Raw genomic sequence first — 22,187 nt, 5'->3', positions numbered from 1 at the left:
TAATTCCCAGGGTTAATTGGTGACTTTTAAGGTAGCACTACAGTCAGAATTTTCTGACTCCAATCAACAGTCTTTAAAGATTAATTTCTCTAAAACTACTCAATGGATTTTTAAAATCTATAACTCATTTTAAAGCTGAAATATAACTCTTTCTTAATCTATTTAAAAATTTATTTTTGGTTTGATTAATCTCAAAATATAGCTCATTAATTGCCAAGAAAGTGGTCTTCCAACTTAAATCAAAATGGCACATTCATGTCAAATGGTAGTAAAAATTTGTTTTCATTCCTTTAATCAACCATATAAAATCAACAAAACCGTGTCTTAGATTTTTGATATATGCCTCCAGTAAGAAGATATGTTGATTTAACTGCTGGGTTCCAAACCTCATTTCACCTTTCATCTTTGGAGACCTATAAATTCATTTAGAAGCATATTATCCAAAAACTGGGACACGGTATTGTAGAAAATACACCCTTTAATCATATATATCAAAGTCAAGCCAAAGGGGGTACCCATAAAGTTTCTATTTTCATGTTTCATTACAATTCTCATGAAAAATTGTTCTGAGAAATTACCTAAAAACTGAATGTCCCCCTTAGAACCTCTGTAAAGTCAATATAAATACAAAAATTCCACTTGGAACACCCCAGGAGTGTTCTGATACCATTACTATATCAATAGAACCACACACTTTGTGTCTTTGATGCTCTTATACTGTAAATTTAGCATTATATGTGAACTGTCCAACACTAACTTGGCATTTGGCGGGAGTGTGACGTCACAGATTTGACCAACATCTATAATGTAGTAATTAAATATAGACAAAGCTCCGCCTCTTTCTAGACAGTCTAAGATAAGAGAATAACATGATTGACCAGCTGCATATAATCAATGCTTAACATCATTATTCTCTATATATAAAGGATAATTTTCATTTAAATTTTAAAAAAGAAATAAACTATGTCTAAAATAAGGTAGAACATTAGGAATGTGCATAAAAAACATGTTTATAAAAAGATCAAGAGTTAGACCATCCTCTTCTTGAAAATACACTTTTCCTCTGAATTTTTTTAATTTAATGGAATTGAAAAATTACACATAAACTGAAAATTAGTTTAACCGCATAAAACTGTATTCAAATGAAGAAGACCAAGGAAATAAATTTATACAGGCAGTCAAAGGCTTTTAATACTTTCTTAATCTTTTCCATAGTATTTTTTTTCATTTTTGGTAGTTTTGGTCCCTTTAGATTTTTTTCTTTTCTCTGTTCACTTCCCTGTTATATAAATTATTTTTGTTGCAGAACAATGAGATAAGACTACAATATTTATCTTATGGTCAGGGATTAACAGCTGGACACTGGCATCAACAGATGATTGACATATTAGCCCCTCCCAAATGCCTATATATTTAGATTAATCACCATGTGCTTTTATTTACATAAGTCAATTATCAATTTACTCCCTGTTGCAATATGATAATGAATTTGGGATTTTTACAAACTGTGCAGAATAGTACCTACTTCAAAATTATGTGATAAAAAAATATCTCCAAAAAATCATTGTTAGACTGTAGTGCTACCTTAAATCAGCAAAAATCAATTTTCAGTTTTACAGATAAAATAAGCAAGGATTGATTCTTGTCATTTGTCAGTGCAAAAAATCTACAAACACTGGATTTCTAAATTGATTCACTGAATAAATACCCCATACACACACTATAATATAGACATACCAGTAATTGATGATGTGGATATTCCCTGAGATGACTGTGGACTAACAACAATAAACTGAGTATTTCCAGTGCCACCTAGCTTTGGCATTGATGTGATGATTTTATGCTGGTTTCCAGACAGACCTGAAGTGCTACCCTTAGGTGCTGCAATGACAATTGTTTTAGATCCAGCTTGTGTTGTTATAGTACCAGTGCCAGCCTTGGCCATTGACAACATGGATGAAGGAATGGTCTTTATTATCGTTCTAGTGTTGGATGATACTTGCTGTTGAAAGAAAATGGAGAATTGAAAATATATAATAAGATGAAAATAAAAGAACTATATCAAAAGTTGACTCACTGTAACGTCTTGCCTGCTTGAATTGATGATATCTGAATAATAAATTTGAAAGTTTGAAAAATAATTGGGGTTGTTTCAGAATTGATTGTATGAACAGGTGGGGACTATTTCAACAAGAAGACTTAACAATTTAGGAAATAATTGAAATTTCATACAAGGCCAGGTAGAATCAAAGTGATATCTGACTCCTATACATTTATCTCTTGAAAAATAATATCAATTGGCACCTCCAGACCAGTGACCTAACATCAATTGTGAAGATCTAAGAAAGTACAAATGCACTGAAATTTTAGTGAAAATAAAGGGGACACAGATGCTCCTGTTTGTAAATATATGGCAAATCCAGCATTTGAAGCCATCAAAATTGAACTAGATCTGTGTTTGGTGGTTATAAGCATTGTATGACAGTTTAATTACATTGGGTTGAATGAAATTTCAGTAAGAGAATGGAAACTTTTTTTGGGATGAACAGACAGACAGGGTAAAACTTAAAACCCCTTCACCACAGACATGACAGACAGGGTTCGACACTAACGGTAGTCCGGTGCCCTCCTAAAATCAAGGAGGACTACCAAAACATGGTTAATCATTAGTCCTGTGGACCACCTGAAATTTTGTGTATGATCTGGCTATTCTAATGCTAAAAAATGGAATAGAAAGTTCTCCTAATAAATTTTATACATTTCAAAAACAGTGATGGCATTGATCGTAATGTACGTAAATTTCAATCATGTTTTTATATTATGAAAGCACTTTTGAGATCCAGGTTTCTGATCAAAATCTTCTTAGTGTTTGTAACACATGGCGTTTTCAATGTAAAAAGTACCATCATTGTTTTCATTCCTTTCCTCTCCCCGAAAAGTACCTTCCTGCTTGAAAATGTCTGACAACCAAAATGTATGTGAATGGAAACTGCAGAAAGGACAACAAAGGTCAGCAATAATAACGTTCATGTGTTAAAAAAACTTCCAAATTTGGATAGAAAAACATTTCACCCTAAAAACAACAACAGGTTGAGGTTTAAAAAAAAAAAGCAACAATATCACTGATCTTTTTTGAAGGCTTTCCTGTTAAATGAAAATCATATGTCATGCCATTGAAAATGGTATTACATCCACTTTGTTTCAAGAATTATTCACTGAATAGAATGGATTTCAACAGTGATGATGAAGATGACCTCTAGTACACAAACAAAGACTTTGTATTGATGATCCCTTCAACAAAATCTTATAACTGTTTGAAGAATTAATGAAAAAATTAAAACATATTGTTTGACTTATTTTTATTCTTTTTTTCTAAAAAATTCTGGAATGATAGGTCATTAACTCCACCTAACAAGGTCTTACAAATTGTCTGTCATTGCTGGATTTTGCATCTCATTTTTCAAAATTTCCTTGAGAAAAAGTTCAGTTGGAATAAAATTGATTCACTGAATGTTAACTTTTATCTAAAAAAAACCAACTATATTTGAAAAACTCAAATGAACAATTGTGTGCTTTGGGGTGCTCAGATGGCAGGAAATTGCATCTTATTTGGAAAAATTTTCATGGGGGGGCATGCCCCCAAACCCCCCTAGCAAAACGCGGCCCTCACCAGTGATAGTGATGGACAACCAGAACTACCCAAAAATATTTCATGGTAGTCCTGTGGACTACATGTCCTCTAATGTTAGTGTCTAACACTGGACAGATGGGGCATAAAAAAACATAGTAATCTTGTTTACCTGTGGCTGTACACTGTTAATTCCTAGAATAGTAGAAGGTGTCTGCCCAGGCTGACTGGTTGTAATAATAGCTGTTTGTTTACCATGAGCACCACTTGCTTGTGTGGTTACCAACTTGACAATAGTGGCTCCTTGTGGCAGAGGTCCTTTTGTCTGAATGAAAGAAAAATTAGTGTAATTCAGATTTTAAACTCTAAAAACATTTAAACTTTTTATTATCAATCATAAAAATATCTCGGAAACAGATACTTTTAATTGTCATTACAGAAAAATTAAATAACTTTTAGTCCTTACTTTACATCAATACTTTCATATCCATATACCTAAAATTCAAGAAGTAAATTCAAGAAAAAAATCAATTAAGTAGGGAAAAAAATATTGTAATTCTTACCGTAGCTACTTGCATGCCTTGATTTGTTTTCACCAGTGTAACAATCTGTGGATGACCTGTCCCTGATGATCCTCCTCCAGCTTTGTGTACTGTGATGATTTGTTTTCCTCCTATAGTTTGTTGTATTGATCCAGGTGTAGATTTCAATATGGTGGTTCCTGGTGTAGCAACTCTCACTGTCTGAGTAGGTGTTCCTGATATTTAAAAAATACAAAAGATGAGCTGGAAGTGAGTATTTAATTTATGAAAACAAATTTTAACAATTTAAATTCAAAATTTTATTAAAGTTTCTTGAAATTTAATAATTAGATGTGATATGATGTCCATGATGACAATTATCCACCAGACACCAAGTAATATTAAAGTTAGCCACTTACAATCACTGCACAGCCTTCAACAATGAGCAATACCCATGCTGCATGATCAGCTATGAAGGGCCAAGAAAAGACAAAAGTCAAACAATTCAAAGAGAAAAAAAAAAACAATGAATGAAAAACAAACAGGATATATAGCAACTAACAACCATCACTTAATAACAGGCAAATTTTTAAATACTGAACTGATATTTGGTAGTAGTTGATATGTACAACCATACATTGCAGTTCTCATTGGACTAATAAATGACACCAGACTTACCTATTCTACTCTGTACAGGTGTAACTTTCATTCCTGAAGGTGTAACGATAGTAGGTGTTACCACTTTAATCCCCGAGACATTTTGAGTACCTGTAGAGACAGTTGTACCAGGTATTTTCTGTGTGGCTGCAGCAGCAGCAGCAAGAGCTGCAATACCGGTCATTCCACTAGACTGAAATATGATATGAAGCTATGTTAAGTAATGTCTAAATATCAGCCTATCTCTATACACATCTGTAAGTTAGCTAAACTTATATATGATCATAAATTTATTTTCTTTGCCTTTCATCAATTTTTTGTTCTGTTCCATTAACTTTGAGTTATTTAGTATTAACCCATTTTTTTCCTTATCGTGCATTCATGTAGGAATAAAACACTGTTTATACCAAAGTGACAATTAAACAAAATATTAAAAGAAATATATGAAATCTTACTGATGAGACCATGTTAGCTTTCTGAGCTTGTGTCAGGTTAACGATATGTGGAGACCCTACTCTAATGGCTGATCCTGCTGGGTTAACAGTGATAGGTGTCTTCTGTCTGGCTGCCACTGCTGTAACTAAACACAAACAAAACTATCAATAAGAGCTGCTACTGTTTTAATTGAATATTTTTAATCCATTTTCACAAATTTCACAGCAAAATACTTCTTTTTATTAACTCGAAAGTTATACATTTAATACTTATACTGTCTAAATTTCACAGTTACAGCAGATTTCAGTCAGTATGTAGCTACTGGTAATATCTTTGGTTAGCTTGCTTGTTAGCTGAACCACAAAGTCATTGTTAGGTAAGGTATACTACCCTTCTTTCAAAGTAGCTTAGTCCTACAGAGATATAGATTGGTTATCTGTTGGGCTAGTCTACTATCAAAGGAGGGTAGTTTACCTGACCTAACAATGACTTTGTGGTTCAGCTAACAAGCAAGCTAACCAAAGATATTACCATTAGCTACATACTGACTGAAATCTGCTGTAATGTTCACATAATACTTTGCTTATTTTACTTTGTATACAAAATTCAACTTTTTTTTTTTAAACATTTTATCTAAAATTTAAAAAAAGATATCTATACCAAGGTATAAAGGTTTTGTTACAATAGTAACCATTACCCTCAACACTTTTCTTTCAATTTACCAAGAAGATTATAATGTAAATTGTTTTTTTAAAGACATTAAACAAGCCTTGAGTTTTAAATTGCCATACATTTTTTAATCATGGTTACAGTTCAATCTAATATATCATTTATGAAAAAAAGATCAAAAATGATTTTAGCTCCTTTAAACATATTACAATTGTACATGAGACAACATTCATTAAAGCTCTATCATGCTACAACATGTAATATTTGAATCTTTTAAGCATGTTAACATGCAAAGCTTTAGTTTAAATATATAGTCCATGACAAAACCAGTATTGCAGCTCTCTCAAAGTGTATTGATGACTAGTTGATTTTTTAAATACTATAATATGTGACAGATTCTACAATATATAAGGCTATCTAAACAAATACAGTCTATATATAAAGAAAACTTAACCAAGCATTGACAAATATAGGATTTAATACATTCAATTAGTTTTCAAAGGAAAATTGTCCAAAATGAGTTCCATTCATGGATCTTAAATCTTTGGATATTGTTATGTTTTATTGTAATGTTAACACCTATGTTAGAATGTCTAAGAAAAAACAATGTCTGTTTGTACCTTTTTCTACTATAAAACTAATGATATGAAGCACTGTACATAATTAAGATCATGTAAGAACAAATGTTTGTCAAACTTATCTTCATCTCAGACAGTTTTTAACTCTATTTTGTCTTAAACAGTATATTCATTTATCATAAAAAAAAAGATATGCCATGCACACAAATTTTTCTAAGCAGTCATATAACTATCCATTTGGTGAAAGTTCTTTTAAAAGGAGAAAAATTCTTTGAGAACCAAATGACTTTTATTGTTATATTCAAGTGTGAAAACTTGACATTTCCAGATATGATGTAGTTTTTGCTAACTGTGTCAAATTCTCAAACAAACAGTATATTTCAGCGAGATACTATAAATCTTAAAGGGGTTGATATTGATAAAGCTTATTATATTCCTATACATATAATAATGTTGTTTATATGTACATTACAACATGATATTGTTAAGATTTGTTTTACATGTATTAGGCATTAATAGAAATTCTTGGATATATAATGCATATAGAAATGGAAAGGTACAACAGTTTTATTATGTTTAAATAAAAAAGAGGGGGAGGGGCATTCATCAAAATATGTCTCATCTTTTACCATACTACAACAAAAACTACTATCCATACACCACAATAATTGCAGAAGAAATAGAAATAAAACATGCATTAATGTAATGTCTACCTCTAATGGTTTGGGGTGTTGTCATGGAAACACCACCCAAAGCCCCTGCACGTAGGTGTGCTATTCCTAAAGTAAGAAGACAGAATCATAAGATAGAAAAAAGAAAGACAAAAAAGTTAGTTTTTTTTATTCCTACTTTGTTTTCAGTACAGTATCAGTATCAATACAAATAAAATTTTATTTTTTTGCACCACCAAATTTGTGGTAAAATAACGTTTTTTTTTTAAATAATGATAATAAGACCAATAAATTTCAAAGCCATTAAAAAAATAAAATACATAGAATATTTGATTTCCTTCTTTCCTTTATATTGTTGCTGCATTTTATTTCTATCCACAAGTACAAACTTATTTGAATCATATTCAAGGATGAATTTATCATATCCAGGGAAAAGAATATGTAAACCATTAATGTGAAATTTTTTAAATGAAATTCACCTTGTGATTGTGGTCTGACCACAGTTGTAGTTTGCTGTGGTGCTGCAATTGCTTTAGTTAGTGGATTGGTCTGAGGTACAGCAGTAGGGGTCAAGGCCTGTGCAGGTGGCAGGTCATATTTCTGTAACTGTAACAAGTATGCATCAGCTGTTGGTACACTACCCCAACATACTTCTAATGTGTTAGTGCTGGCTCTCACCAACTGAACTCGAGATGGAGCAGGAGGCTTTTCTGTAAATAATAATAATATGTTAGTGCTGGCTCAAACTAACTGAACTCGCAATGGAGCTGGAGGCTTTTCTCTGAATACAAATGTAATTATTCAACTATGATCTTTGCATGAGACATGAAAGATGGCAAAATAGTAACTGTATAAAGTCATCCATAATCCACATCTATGTTGATAATAATCACAACCTTTTGTCATACAAATTAAGGGAGAAAAAAACTTTTAGGCCTTGGTGAATTTCAGAGTTGCAAGTCCTATATGTTACTCCCGGACCCCAGGTGAAAAAAATGCTTACCTTCATCAAAATGTATATGAATAATGTTGACAAATGATTTTTTAACATTGTATTTATATACATACCTGTTTCTAGGAACCAAAGATCTTTGAAGCAAACCTGAAACAAAATGAAAACTTTAATATCAGCATTTTTCATGATGAAACTCAAATGTTTATTTAAAAGTGAACATTCACACACAAAACAAATCTGAAGTATCTCTCATAAAAAGCATACTTTATATTAAGTCTTCTCAGTTCTTTGAGGCAAACATGAAGAAAAAATAACAAATTCAGTTATCTGCCAAAAAATCAGAAATTATAAAAACCCTATTAATGCTTCAAACCACTCCATAGTCAACATGATAAAGAATCAGTTTGAACAAATCCATTAAGAATTTGTTGAAAAACATTTTGAAACCTATACCTGAAATCAATCCCTTCACATTGTCACATTTGTTAAGCATCCTGAAGTCAGAATCAATCAAGTCACTTTATAATACAAAATAGTGGTGATAAAAGTTGAGTTGATGTGAAATCTATTTGGTAATTTTTTAATATAGTGTGGACCTAGGCTGGACCTAGGCTTTATTGACAGATGAACGATGCACCTCATGGTACCAATAATAGTGAATGTGACCAATACCTGATTATTCCAAGCTTTCCTGTAGCCATCTCTACCACTCCATATGTAAAGTCTTGTATGTATAGACACAGAACAATGTCCAGCCCTGGCTCTGGGCAGTGCATCTTCAAATACCTCCATTGCAAGAGGTTCCCAGGTCATTGTATCTAAAGAAAAACATTCAAGTTTTTAAAGCTTGAATTGAATAACTTTGAAGTGGCAGCATAATATCCAGTTTCACTGACACCTTTAATATTACTAATGAAACATACAATAATTAAGATAGTTTCACTTTATGTAACCCCATAACATTAAACTATTTAGCTACATGTATCATAAAGAAATTTATTACAATTTCCTGTTGACCAATTATCAATTGTAGACGTTGGATATGAAAAATGCATCCATGCTTTTTTGCGTAATGTTATGCGTTTACTTTTCTTCATAGGCTAAAGGTATAGGGGGAGGGTTGAGATTTCACAAACATGTTTAACCCCGCCATATTTTTGCGCCGGTCCCAAGTCAGGAGCCTCTGGCCGTTGTTAGTCTTGTATTATTTTAATTTTGGTTTCTTGTGTACAATTTGGAAATTAGTATGGCGTTCATTATCACTGAACTAGTATATATTTGTTTAGGGGCCAGCTAAAGGACGCCTCTGGTGCAGGAACTTCTCGCTACATTGAAGACCTGTTGGTGACCTTCTGCTGTTGTTTTTTTCTTTGGTCGGGTTGTTGTCTCTTTGACACATTCCCCATTTCCATTTTTAATTTTATTTCTGTTACTGGGACAGGCTTAATAATATGTTTTCTAATACTGATGGGATAAATAAAAGTGTGTGTGTGTAATACTCACCTAAATTCAATGATGCTAATGTATTTGTGCATTTCCATTCTTTTTCATGAGTGGCAACTTTGACATCATCCATTACAAGTGGAACCCATCCTCCAAATATAAACATACGATTGCTGATAACTGTTGATGAATGAAGGCTCCTGGGTAATGGTGGGATTCCCTGTATAACTGGTTTCGTCCATGTCATAGAATCTGGTCAATAAAATAATCCAAATCATAGAAATGTCTGATTGTTCATGCTAGGCAGAAAGATTTGTTCTTGCTTAAATATCTAAAACTTTAAACAACTGTTTCTATGGAAGTAGCAGTTATCCTTTTTATGTATCAACTCTTCAACTTTGATGTTATTTTATATGATCAAAGAATACCAAAGTTTAGTGTGGAATATGTGAACAATCTTTTATTGCAACAGTTAAAGTCAGACAACTCTGGCATGTCAAGAAACAAAAAAAATCAAAAAAATCCATGCATCATGTTATCTCTAGATATCTCTTATTGGTACAGTGTTATTGTGTGGTAGATGTCTCACAGATGTTATACTCCACATATCTGATATCCCTCTTTTACATATTCTATAATGTTATGACTTTGTTTACCTATATCTAACTGCCACAAATCTCCAAGGCGACATCCACTCATGCCACCATATATCAATAATCGTGGGCGACGCCCATCTTTTTCTGTGTATCCACAACAGGAATGAGATTCTCTGGGAGGTGGAGGCTGACCAACTATTGGTGGGATGTCCCAGGACATGGTACTTGAGTTCTGCTTCATTTCAAGTGTATACAAGTCATTTAAATATCTGAAATAAGAAAATAAACATACATCTCCTTATTGTTTTAACACCATGCTATTCAAAATGTCAGTCTATTAACATATGTTTTCATACAGGAGCTTTAAGTACTAAATAATAGCAATACACTTCAGATTAACTTTCCTTACTATACATGTAGACATTTTGTTTCAGTATCCAGAAGATACAAACATGCTTGACTGATATAATTGAGAGCTTGAAGCAGTCTTTACGCTGAGTGGCAGCCCAGGCTTGTAAAATTGCTCTCGAGCCTGTAAAAATCATATCTACAGGCCAACAGAATCTAACTAAAAATTTTCAAAAATTGAACTCAGGGCCTGTAGATTTAATAGTTCATTGTGAAGACTGCTTGAAGTTACTTGCACAAACACTTATTTACCATAGATTTACCATGTAAATATTAAGTACTCAATATATTAACTGCCACATCATTTTTGAGTATTCAATATATAGACATCCACATATTTTTTAACAAATCAATATCTTATCCTCTTTAAAATATTCTTTTAACTTTGATTAAATGTGTGTCATATGAAAATGATGTAACTTTCAATTAGACACATAAGATAAGATTCTTATTGACACGCAAGTCAATTCATGTGTGTATAATTGTTTTTAGTTTACAAATCGATTGTGAGATTTAGAAACATATATTTGTTTAAATAAAAAATATTGAATCAAAAACTTATGTTTTACCTTGGGATGTTGTTCTTAGGATCTTCACTATCATTTGCCAAACCACCAAACAAATAAGCTTTGTTTCCTAGTAAGGTAAAACTATGTCCTGTTTAAACAAAAGTAAAAAGAATGTGATAAGTGATACAGAACTGTACATATTTTTGGTGTGATTGTGTATGTAGATCTGAAATTAATAAGAAACCAACAGTTTTAACATAAAGCGATCAATTATCAGCCTTCAATGTGTCTGTTTCCGCTTGTACAACTCTTTATTGAACCCCATATCAAGCTGTGTGATGTCAATTGTGTTTTGACCTGCTATAAAGAAATCTTATTCATTTCAAGCATAATTATGTTTAACCCAAAGCAGTTAAATTAGACTGGAAATTGCCGTCTACTGATACTCATAAACAAAACAAATATTTATAAACTATTGAATTGGTAACTGAAAACACATAAAGACATTGTACTATCATAGAAATCAATTACATTTTATTTTATTAGATTAAATGTTGCAAATCAACATTGCTTACCTAGCCTTGGGCATGGTGGAACCCCATTCTTTGGAGGTCTAGGTTTTAATCTTTTCCATTCCCATCGACTAGCTTGCAATTCATAGAGCTCATTAGAATATTTTCCATACTCGACCATTCCACCGAACACCAAAATTCTTGTTCCATCACAAACAAAGCCATAGGCTGCACATCCTGGTGGGATATCTCCCCTAACAGCTGGGACAAACCACTGGTTGGTTGCTGAAATTCATCATAATTAAACATACTTTTTTTTTTAACTGAGTGTGCTAACTTCCAATAAAAAGAATTTAACCTAGAATTAGTAAAAATTTGTGGAGCCCAAATTTGAACAGACACATAGCTATATATGCTATACAGGGGAGAGCACTGTGCTGGTATCCATACTGGTATTCATGGTATATATATATATGTGCATAATTCCATACAGTATTACTGTCATAATAAATAACTACAGTCTTAGAGTCCATAAAAATCCTTGGTCACTGAGGTCACCTTGATCTTTGTGCATAATCAACAATAACCCATCTCTAAAACCATAAGATTAAACCTATTTTTGTAGCAACTGACAGGCTAAAATGTCATGTTGGCCATCATATTTACTGTAAACACAAAATGAAACAGGCTAATAATTAAAGTGTAATAAGGAGTTGCCTGACATCCTATGTTGACTATCTTTTGCTCTTTCATAGATGCCAACCCCCTTTTGACACAATCAGTAACAAACTATCAAATTTTCCGTATTTTTGAAAAGTTTTCAGTAATCATTCATAAACGTGCATTTACCAATAAAAATTACTGCCAGGTGGTTGCAAAGTGATGTGCACGAAATTTGTAGTTTAACATGTTGTCTGTAGTATGTATTCCATTCATTTATTGTTCAGATGTTCTCGACTCGTGCATTTTCGTTTTGTCAAGGAGAAGTAGGGAAAGGTAGAAAGCTACTTCATAAATGCAAGTTTGCCTCTTCGGAAGTCAGTTAGTTACTCAACAATAGGTTGATAACTCCCGAGAAACCGGAAGCATTACATTGGCGTTTTCTAAATACCGGACCAGGACGGGAAAGTAATGATAAAAATCCGTGTTTTACAAAATTGAACGGCGATTATTGGTAATCCGTAACTATTCGACTTTGACCGTAATAGCGTAGTTTTTATTGCAAAATCGGAAAAACTACGCAAAAATCGTAATGGTTGGCATCTATGCTCTTTACATACATGTATTTTTTTCACTTAAAAATTTGTAAGGGTTCCTCGGAACTAAGTGTCTCGCCTACTTTTACTGTAAATCGCAGGCTCAACAAAAATGAGGAAAAAAATCAATAAAAATATTCCTCGTTAACTGGAAGAAAATCTAAGTCCATTTAAAAGTAAAATACAGAAAAAATGGAGTTATCTTTTTACAAAATTTACTTTTAGATACTATCTTATGATCATAAATAAGCTTCTGTCCAAGTTTGGTGCAAACCCAGGATAGTTTAAGAAAGTTATTAAAAATTTTTAAAACTTTAACCGCAGAGTGAATGTAATGTTTCCCCACAGAAAAACAAAATCCATTTATAAGTAAAATACGGAAAAAATGGAATTTCACTTTTAAAAATTTACTTCTGGATACTATCTTATGATCATAAACAAGCTTCTGTCCAAGTTTGGTAGAAATCCAGTTTAGTTTAAGAAAGTTATTAAAATTTCAAAAACTTTGACCACAGAGTGAATATTTGTGGCCGCCGCCGACGGAATGTAGGATCGCTTAGTCTCGCTTTTTCGACAAAAGTCAAAGGCTCGACAAAAACTATGGCGAGGGAAAAGCTCTTCCTTTTATAAATATCATGACCCAAAATCATCTGAATCAAATAAGAGCATTAATTTGTTTCAATAAATTAAATCATTGACATTGCTCTTAATTTGCTTAAAATTGGTATGGACGAATACTATTACATGTAATGCAGGGCAAGCGCATGTTGATTTTTTATAAAATGTATTGATTTTCGAGTTTCAGTTAATTTCATGTATCTAAGTGAACGAATATCGAAGGTACAATACAGAAATTGGACAAATATGCCATTAAAACACATGTGTGTGACAAATCAGCATGCGCTTGCCCTGCATTACATGTAACAGAATTCGTCCATACCAATTTTAAGCAAATTAAGTCGCCTTGCAGGCCTGCAGATTTTTTTGAAAATTTAGTGTTCACCCCAAGAACAGGTTTGGCCACAACATAACAATTTCAAGTTTATTTACAATTTACAAAATGTGTATATGGACCATAATTTGCTATTGGGCTCTGTTTCCTATAACTATAGAAAAGTGATAAAATGTGAATTACTGTAAGAAAAGTTGCAACTACATCTAAAGATTCCATTATTTTTATCAACATACAAGTGTATGCTACTCTTCCCTAGAAAAAAAATTAAAATATATGAATTTCAAAGATTCTACAACCGTATTTATGTGTCGTTTCTCGCGTTACTTATTGCTTCCGAAGAGCATAACGCTGACTGATTTATAGATCATCTTCACCGGCAAATTCGTAACTTTTGCTTTCAAATAACAAAGAACATCGACCAATAAGAATAGTGAGAAGAAAATGCCGAGAACTATAAGTATTTATGTAGCAGATGTAAGAACAATGGCGTGATTTTTGTGTCCGATTTCGTAACGCAATTTTTAGATGATGTAATCTGCTTTGTTGTAATAGAATTCTTAAAAACAATATGCAAATATGAACTCTCGCGAGATGTTCAAACAGGTAAATCCGAGATGATTTACATTCTTGTTTTGATCTTCGTAATAATTAAGTAAGAAAATTACGTTGTGGTTATGCGTTACATTTCACACGAAACAGAAGTCCAGTTATTTATTAAAATTGTTTTTGTCCTTAAGTTCTAACCATTTCCAGTCATACGTGAAACACGTGACTAACATGTGATAACGCCATTACGGCCGGATGTACGAAATACTAGGTCTAAACATTGTTTTTGTTTCCAATGGGATGTTAGCAAACATAATCTGTAGACTTGTTTCGTCTTGTTTAAAAGAGAAAAATACAATTGTCAAAGAGATTGCGCCGGTGGTCTGTTATTTTTCCTATGTGCATAATGTTACATACGATCCTGTGTGAAAATAAATGCCCAATGACTTGACAAAATTGATTTCATATTTGACAGACGTTAGAACACACTTCGTTTCCCGATAATGACGTGAAGAGTCCTTGGAAAAATCAATCGAAATTACGACTCTTATCATTGTACCAATGCTCGTTGGATTGATTTAACTTCAGCAGTAAATATTACTGGATATTTTAGGTGAATAAATATAATTTAATAACAAATACATGTTAATATACCGTTACACTTAGAATGTACAAAGTTGGAATCCTGTCACAGTTTTTAATTAATATTTTTTATTCATGTTCTGCAAACACTTATCAGAAACGCAATAAACTTGTCAAAGGAGAAGTAAACTTTTACCATGCATGACTTGAAAGGAAGTACTTTATTGATTTTAGCCCACTAAAGTAGGTTAAAATGTGGAAACCATGTAGATGGTGTACAGGTCACAAGTATCACATTGTGCCTATTTTAAAGATTTTAATTCCAAGTTAAAAGTTTTTTTCTTTACTGGATTTAAAGAATGTTACATTGCCAATGATTTGGAATAAATTGTATATAACTGGAATATCAAAACCAAATATAAATACATTTTTTTTGCTTAAACACAGTGATCTGGAAGTTTTTTTTCACTATGGGCCCAGGGCCCCTCAAAAATAAATTCAATGGGCCATTTTAAAAAATAATGGGCCATGTTGTCAAATGAGTGGGCCATTCGAATTGACTTCTGTAAAAAAAATAAAAAGAATCATTATTTTCTCATGTTTTGGAAAGGAGGTGTTGGTACAAGTTTACCTTCATGATTTTAAATAATATCATGGATATTGTTCCTGTGATTCTGTAATTTCAATGAACATTGAATATACAATAACTTCTTCCAAAACGGACAATATTAAAGATAAACCTTTATTTACAATGTTTAAACTGTTACTGTTGCCTTGGCTTGTTCATGTTCATGATTTTTTAACATTAAATTTGGGTCTTCGTCGATACCATACTCATTCCAGACGTTCCGTATTAGAGGACATTTCAGGAACGTCCTCTGCACTTCTTGTATTATTATTATTACTTCATCAAGATGACAAGAATAACAGTAGAGAGTACCATTAATTGATAGAACAAAACAATAATTCGCTGAAGTCATGTTTACAAAATGTCAAAACGAGCCAAAGACCAAAAAATGACAAGGACAGTTAAGCGCCTTTTATGGAGACAAAAACTATATTCATAAAAAGGCTTCAGGGGTTTTCAATCGTAATACTAGCAAGCTTAACTAAATTAAAAGATTATTATTAAAGTTAAATCTCGTCTGTAATAGCCATTTCACAAATGTAAAGTTGTTTATAAAAAATTATATCATGAATGATGGTTAATTACGTTTTTTGGGTTATCAGTTAAACCGCATGGTTCTATTTTTACCGTAGGAAAACACCCGAGACGTTAAATCGCATGGTTCTATTACCATATAGGAAAACACCTGAGACGTCCTAAAAATATATAGGTGCTCTTATGTTTGGAGGAACATTATACAGTTGTGTACACACACATGGCGGCACGGAACACGATCGGAAATCTATTTGACCATATTCTAAACGTTTCGAAACGATGTGAAAAATATTGTGCGCCACGTGGGCGCTTACATTTGTCACTCTATGCGCCATTTCTGGTGAATAGGCGCTATAGGCGCAGGGCGCACGTCCTTCCCTATCACTGAAACATCAAGATACAACGATAATGGTATCCTGTATCAATGGAGAAAATATGGAAAATTCTGAATAAATTGTACTAATTGTTTTCAAAACAAGCACATATTTAGGAGTTTTATAATACTGTTACATTTAAGATGGATTTTAAGAAAAAGTATACTGTTCAGATTATTTTAAGCAGATTTTGCAATAAAATAAAACTAAAAAAATGCTTTCGGTTTCTTATGGTTTCCTGTCAGGTTTAAAAAAAACTTTAATATAACATTGAAAATAGATTTTAAATATTAACATGAAGCAAGTAACACTAGTAATGGTGTTTATTTATGCCTTTTGAATTATATTGTGCAAAATAAAGAAAATAAAGATTGGTTTCCTGTTTGGTTTCATGTCACGTAAACGGTGCTTCCAGCAGGCAATTCACAGACATATTTTCCGTATGCATAGTGACCCGAGCGTAACCCTCCTCGTAAAAATCTGGTGACCACAATATGCATGGATCTGTCATTGAAATAAACAAATATCTGATAATACATATTAAACACGTGCTCAACACCAATGCTTTTTAGTGATTTGTTTACTATAAGGTGACAATCGGTAAAACTCGGCTTCAAAACACGTTATTTAATGAGCAGCCATATTTGTTAAATCATAACAAATAGAGAGAGAAACAATTGACGATTATATCATATATTTGCGAAAATAATGATAAAATCATGCACAGAAGACTTAGTTTATGATGTATACATGCATTGGTTCAAGAATTGGACAAATATTATTTTTCACCAGTCACTCGTTTCATATGACTTTAAAATATGAAATCAGGAGTACCAAATTTAAAGAATTTGAAATGAAGACATCCCCAAATTTGATAAAAGAATTCCTGGATCCCGAAATGATCAATCCTGAAATCCTAAGGTTGAAAACACAGGAACTCAACGTCCTGAAAAAGCCCCCCCCCCCATCCCCCCTTTTCATTTTACATACTGCAATCAGATCTTTTTATTAGCTTAAAAGGGTGAACAGGACAAAAGACTAAAGACTCTTAGCTACATTTTAACAAAAATGTAAACTCAGACATTTCATATTTTTAAGTTAAAATAATTATTTCTTTACTGCATGAAGTGAAATTTTAATAATTTAATTTTCCCAGTGGAACCCCATTTAAACCTGTTGTGATCCCCAAGTTATGAGGTCATTTCCGGTATAAAAAAAAATTAAACTACTACACATTTAATCTGTTATAATAAGTAAACAATACCAACACTTTTGAAAAAGGAGATTGGTAATAATTATCAAAATCTTGATTTTTTTTAATTTTAATTAATGACGTCTTCTCGGCGGTCCGATAAATTTAGGAAAACAATCCGCCATTTTGATTTATTCAACTCTGCGTTCAGTTGAAAAACCTTTCTCCAATCTCTAAATTGGACTTGAAAATAACATAGCTACATTATCAATGACAAAAATAAAGTTGCTTTCGATTTTTGCAATTCATCAAAAGAATACCAAGCATTCAAATCTTTCAATATCAATGAAATATTAAACACAGCAAAGATGCAGGGTGCCGCCATCTTTGTTTTTGCCGCAAAAAAGTTCCCCCATTGAATGAGCATAACCAATTTGATGCTTCAAACATAAAAATAAATACATATATCAAAACCCATTTACTAGGAGCAAATGCATTTTTATTGTTTTATTGACAGAATCTCTCGTATGAGGGAATGAAAATTCTTGTAGTTTGACAGTAAACAATGATGGCTGCCATTTTGTATTCCGAAGAGCTGTAAACAAAACATACCGGTGTTGTACACATGCAGCTCATCGACGATCCCTTCATTTCCACCACCAAAAATGACCATTAAATCTTTGATTGCAACAGCACGGTGTCCATGTCGAGGTCTTGGGCATGGTCCCGATGCATTTGTTAGCCTTTTCCATTTCAATATGGGTGCCGCCATTTTTAAATTAACCCACAATGCATCTGCCGATCCCGTATGTCCAAACAAAATTTGAATATCACATGACAAAATTAAAACGTGATTCTTAAAAAAAGAATGGGTTTTTAATATTAGTACAATTTAAGTTCATTTATCTGCATACATTTTTTTAATTACATATTTTAATATTATTCGGGTAGTTTATTTTAATTGTTATTTTGTAACTGGTTCCTAGTCGGGAATGCAGCTTTTCTAAAAATAGATCAGGAAAACACCTTTGAACTATTGTGTGTCTTGTGTGGTTCAAACAAGCACCATTGGATTCTGTTGTAAACAATTACACAAGGGTATCAAGAGTTTTCCCCGCTTATAGTCATTTTGTTTTTAATTATTTGTTGATAAATTAAGAATTTGATCTATCTGAACAATCACAGGTTTATTAAGACTGATATTTTAATATAAATAAGGGTATGGTGGAGAGGACAAGATCATGAGATGAAATTATGAACAAATTAAACCAGCTAAACTGATCAAACATTAAGTTACTAAGATCCATCACAGGACATTACTAGGTTTCAAAGTGGGCATTGAAAGCTGGACATGAAATATTGGGAATTGCCAAAAATATATCACTGTGTGGTTGATAATATAATGTATGATCATAATGATATACAATGCACATGATGTAACTGAACATGAATTATCTAAAATGTCTATGCTGTTTGAAGACAGTATTTTCACAGAAAATGTATAAGAAAATGATATTTTAAATGTCCACCGCTTTAAAGCACAGTTTTTGATCCCAATTCTTCCATATATTTACTAAAATTAAACATTCTTTTTTACATTTATAAACGGATAAACTATGACAGAACAGTTCTTGTTTTATGTTTGGGTTTGAATTTTGATAGAACACATGCGTGTGGGAAAATGGTCCCTTAAAAGAATATCATATTTCACGAAATCTCTTAGATGTGCAATTGATATTCAGTGAAAAACTTAAAAAAAGATTTTACAGGTTTTATTATGCTAATTTTCTTGAAAAATTGTTGTATGCAGCATTGACTATGCAAAATACATGTAGTACATAGTCAAGGGTCTTTGATATTGTGATGACTGCTGAGTGGAAAGCAGTTTGATCTAAGAAGGGGTTAAGGCATGCTTTAATTTATAAACAGATTTATATAATGTTGACAGTAATAATTGGATTAAATACAGTAGCCTAACTTGAAACTGGCTTTATTGTGTTAAAACCAATTTAGTTGATTGGAATTTTATTATTTATAAAACTTAGAATTTTTTATTTTAGAGGAAATATTTACATTCAAGAAAATAATGGCAGAAAACATAACCACGACAAACATGACAAAGAAAAGACTAAAACCTGAGAATAGTGAAGATTCTTTAGGAAAACAAAAAGCCACAGATCAAACTGATGCTGATATTGACAGTAAGAAATTAAATTTTAAGGAAATTGTATTTCGTTTTGGAAAATCCGACAAATTGAAGTGATAATGGTGACCATAAAACCTGTTAAGTGCCTATGTAAGTCATATTCTTCATTACCCTGCAGAAGCATTATGCGTTAAAAAGACTGCAATGCAACAACACAATAAACCCAAAAGCCATTCAGACACAGACAAATTTGTTTGCTTATATAGGGATTCATTGAAGCGTGAAGCGATCGGGCCCCAACTTTCTGAATCCACCACAGGCACTGAAACATAAGCATATGACCCTCAACAATAGGAAAGTTTCACAGGCACTTGTCTCTGGAAAAAATTCCTTTATAATTTAATATAACATGATTTTATAAAGGTATATAGGATAGGGGGGATCTTGAGACAATTGCCTGTTGCAAATTTCTGTTTAAAAGATAATCACTCTTAAAGTCAATGTTATTTGACAATATTTACTCAACTAATATGTTTTATTTGTATATTTTCAGGTGTTGCCATGTACAAAGTAATGTTCAGAGCATTTGTAAGTGTAATTTTACCATCCTGCTCCATTTTTTACCTAGTCTACATGGGTCTGTTTGATTCAGTCTTCACAGAGAATGGGATTGAACATTATGCCGAGAGACCAGGTCTAGGAATGAAAGCTCTGTTACCAAAGTGGATGAAGATGCCACTTAATTCGGCCATTAATTTTGGATATGTTATAATGGCAGCATATTGGTGTGCTTATACATCAGCAGCCTTCCAAGCAAACAGGATCACACTAATTGATGCATATATATCCTATATATTCAATTTTATGGCAGGTTGTTATGGCCCGATACAACTTTTAAGAATTTTGACTCAGCTACCACAATTTGCTGTTTTAGATCAATGGTATACATACCCACTCTTTATGTGGGTGTTTGTGTGGGGACACTTTCTAACATCTGGTTGGAACTTGATTTTCATAATTCAATGTATGATATTTTCAGTTGGTAGCTATACTTTGACATTATATACAGATGTAGGATTTGCGATTGCACTTGGAGTTCATATAATTATAGCAATAATTGGAGCTCTATTAGCCTATCAAAAATTTCCATCTAGTGATTGTAAATATCCCTTTGTAATGTCTATCATATGTTGTGCTGGTTTTGTTGGATTGAAACTAATTGATTTAGATTTACCAAAAGTGCATCCTATATTTACTAAAATTTCAGGACATTTTTTGTCAAAGATTGCAGACATTTATCAGATTCATTATGTAAACATGTACTTTTTTGCTTTGACATTTTATAAGCATAACATTGAAAGCAAGAAAAGTATGTGAATCAACTTCAACATTTATTTTAAATTTGCTTTGTTATGAATAACATCTTGGTTTTTCCTTCCTTGCCTTGTGAACAAGTTTCCATACAGTTAGAATTATGTTGGAAATAAATGTAATATGTTATCTTTTAAACCACTCATATTTATACATTAAATATTGTTTCAAGAACAAATGATATTGGTGACCATACTAGTTCTGATCCTTTTTGATACATATGTGTTTATGTTCCTTTTTAAAATTGGAAGCTTTGAGTAATCCAAAGTTGAAACTGATCTATCACCTATACAATTTCTGTTTGAAATATGTTGTAGGCAAATTTGCTTTCTATCAGTTATGTCCCTTTGAACTTGATTTGTAATTATGGAGTCAAAAACACATTTTGGATCAGTCAAAAACACTTTTTGGATCCTCAGATAGACGTGGAGACATTGTCCAAAATATCAATTTTTGTCTTTATAAAATTTGAATACAAAACATTATCGTGTCCAGCACACATCTTAATGTGACCTCCTTTGACATGTGAATGTATTACCATACACTTCAAGTTCAATGAAAATATCATCACTTCTAACATTTTCAGACCATTTATTTTTTAAGTATTGGATTATTGTAAGATGTACATTTTAAATTGCATGGTCATATGATCTTGACCTCATATTCATGAACTGTTGATAGTGTTAAGTGTTATTGATACATAAATAATTAAATCATGATATAGACTTGGATCATTTCAATTATAAAAGGTTAAAAAAGGCAAGACATTAGTTAATAGAAAGAATAAAATTTTTGATCCTGTTACTTTAATGTCAGACAACTATATTGAATTTCCATAAATTGGAATGGAGGGACAAATACATTATATATAATTTATGTTACTGTATGTTGAATATTTGATGTGATATGTGACAGGTGATTTGATTTTATAGGATGCAAAATTGTTACTTCAATTTTTTAGCATCTATAAATTTGTTCTGTAACAATGAAACTAAAATAATAAAACAAGAAAAATAATTAA

The 22,187-nt window shown here is 32.2% G+C and overlaps 2 protein-coding genes across 5 annotated transcripts in view; one reads left to right on the top strand and one right to left on the bottom strand.

Annotated features, from left to right (window-relative positions):
- Positions 1 to 18,476, bottom strand: part of LOC134718149 (host cell factor 1-like) — a 33,305-nt gene extending 14,829 nt beyond the window's left edge. Inside the window, exons 1-14 of one of the 2 annotated variants that reach the window (XM_063580642.1) lie at positions 18,262 to 18,476; positions 11,646 to 11,867; positions 11,131 to 11,218; positions 10,214 to 10,422; positions 9,618 to 9,809; positions 8,787 to 8,932; positions 8,228 to 8,261; positions 7,639 to 7,869; positions 7,202 to 7,267; positions 5,262 to 5,386; positions 4,828 to 4,999; positions 4,192 to 4,385; positions 3,801 to 3,953; positions 1,738 to 2,002 (exon numbers count right to left, since the gene is read on the bottom strand). In XM_063580642.1, coding sequence (XP_063436712.1) covers positions 1,738 to 2,002; positions 3,801 to 3,953; positions 4,192 to 4,385; positions 4,828 to 4,999; positions 5,262 to 5,386; positions 7,202 to 7,267; positions 7,639 to 7,869; positions 8,228 to 8,261; positions 8,787 to 8,932; positions 9,618 to 9,809; positions 10,214 to 10,422; positions 11,131 to 11,218; positions 11,646 to 11,867; positions 18,262 to 18,421 — 2,257 coding nt within the window. In that variant the 5' untranslated portion in view covers positions 18,422 to 18,476. The remainder of the gene's footprint in view (positions 1 to 1,737; positions 2,003 to 3,800; positions 3,954 to 4,191; positions 4,386 to 4,827; positions 5,000 to 5,261; positions 5,387 to 7,201; positions 7,268 to 7,638; positions 7,870 to 8,227; positions 8,262 to 8,786; positions 8,933 to 9,617; positions 9,810 to 10,213; positions 10,423 to 11,130; positions 11,219 to 11,645; positions 11,868 to 18,261) is intronic. The other variant, XM_063580647.1, reaches the window with a different exon arrangement.
- On the top strand, positions 18,425 to 22,187 carry LOC134718165 (transmembrane protein 187-like). 3 transcript variants are annotated; one of them, XM_063580674.1, is made up of 3 exons: positions 18,425 to 18,596; positions 19,710 to 19,850; positions 20,349 to 22,187. In XM_063580674.1, exons 2-3 carry the CDS (start codon positions 19,736 to 19,738, stop codon positions 21,170 to 21,172), a joined length of 939 nt encoding a protein of 312 aa, XP_063436744.1. In that variant the 5' UTR covers positions 18,425 to 18,596; positions 19,710 to 19,735; the 3' UTR covers positions 21,173 to 22,187. The 3 variants fall into 3 exon arrangements, with proteins under 3 accessions (XP_063436744.1, XP_063436736.1, XP_063436728.1); XM_063580666.1 differs by lacking the exon at positions 18,425 to 18,596 and adding an exon at positions 18,627 to 18,772; XM_063580658.1 differs by lacking the exon at positions 18,425 to 18,596 and adding an exon at positions 18,637 to 18,747.

This window comes from Mytilus trossulus, chromosome 1, assembly GCF_036588685.1.
Source record: "Mytilus trossulus isolate FHL-02 chromosome 1, PNRI_Mtr1.1.1.hap1, whole genome shotgun sequence".
NCBI lineage: Eukaryota > Metazoa > Mollusca > Bivalvia > Mytilida > Mytilidae > Mytilus > Mytilus trossulus.
This window is presented reverse-complemented; position numbering and strand designations above follow the sequence as displayed.

Bases quoted from the DNA above. Each gene is read 5' to 3' on its own strand.
- LOC134718165 (XM_063580674.1), top strand. From the start codon at position 19,736: ATGGCAGAAAACATAACCACGACAAACATGACAAAGAAAAGACTAAAA. The intron at 19,851-20,348 runs GTAAGAAATTAA...GTATATTTTCAG, and splicing joins AACTGATGCTGATATTGACA to GTGTTGCCATGTACAAAGTA.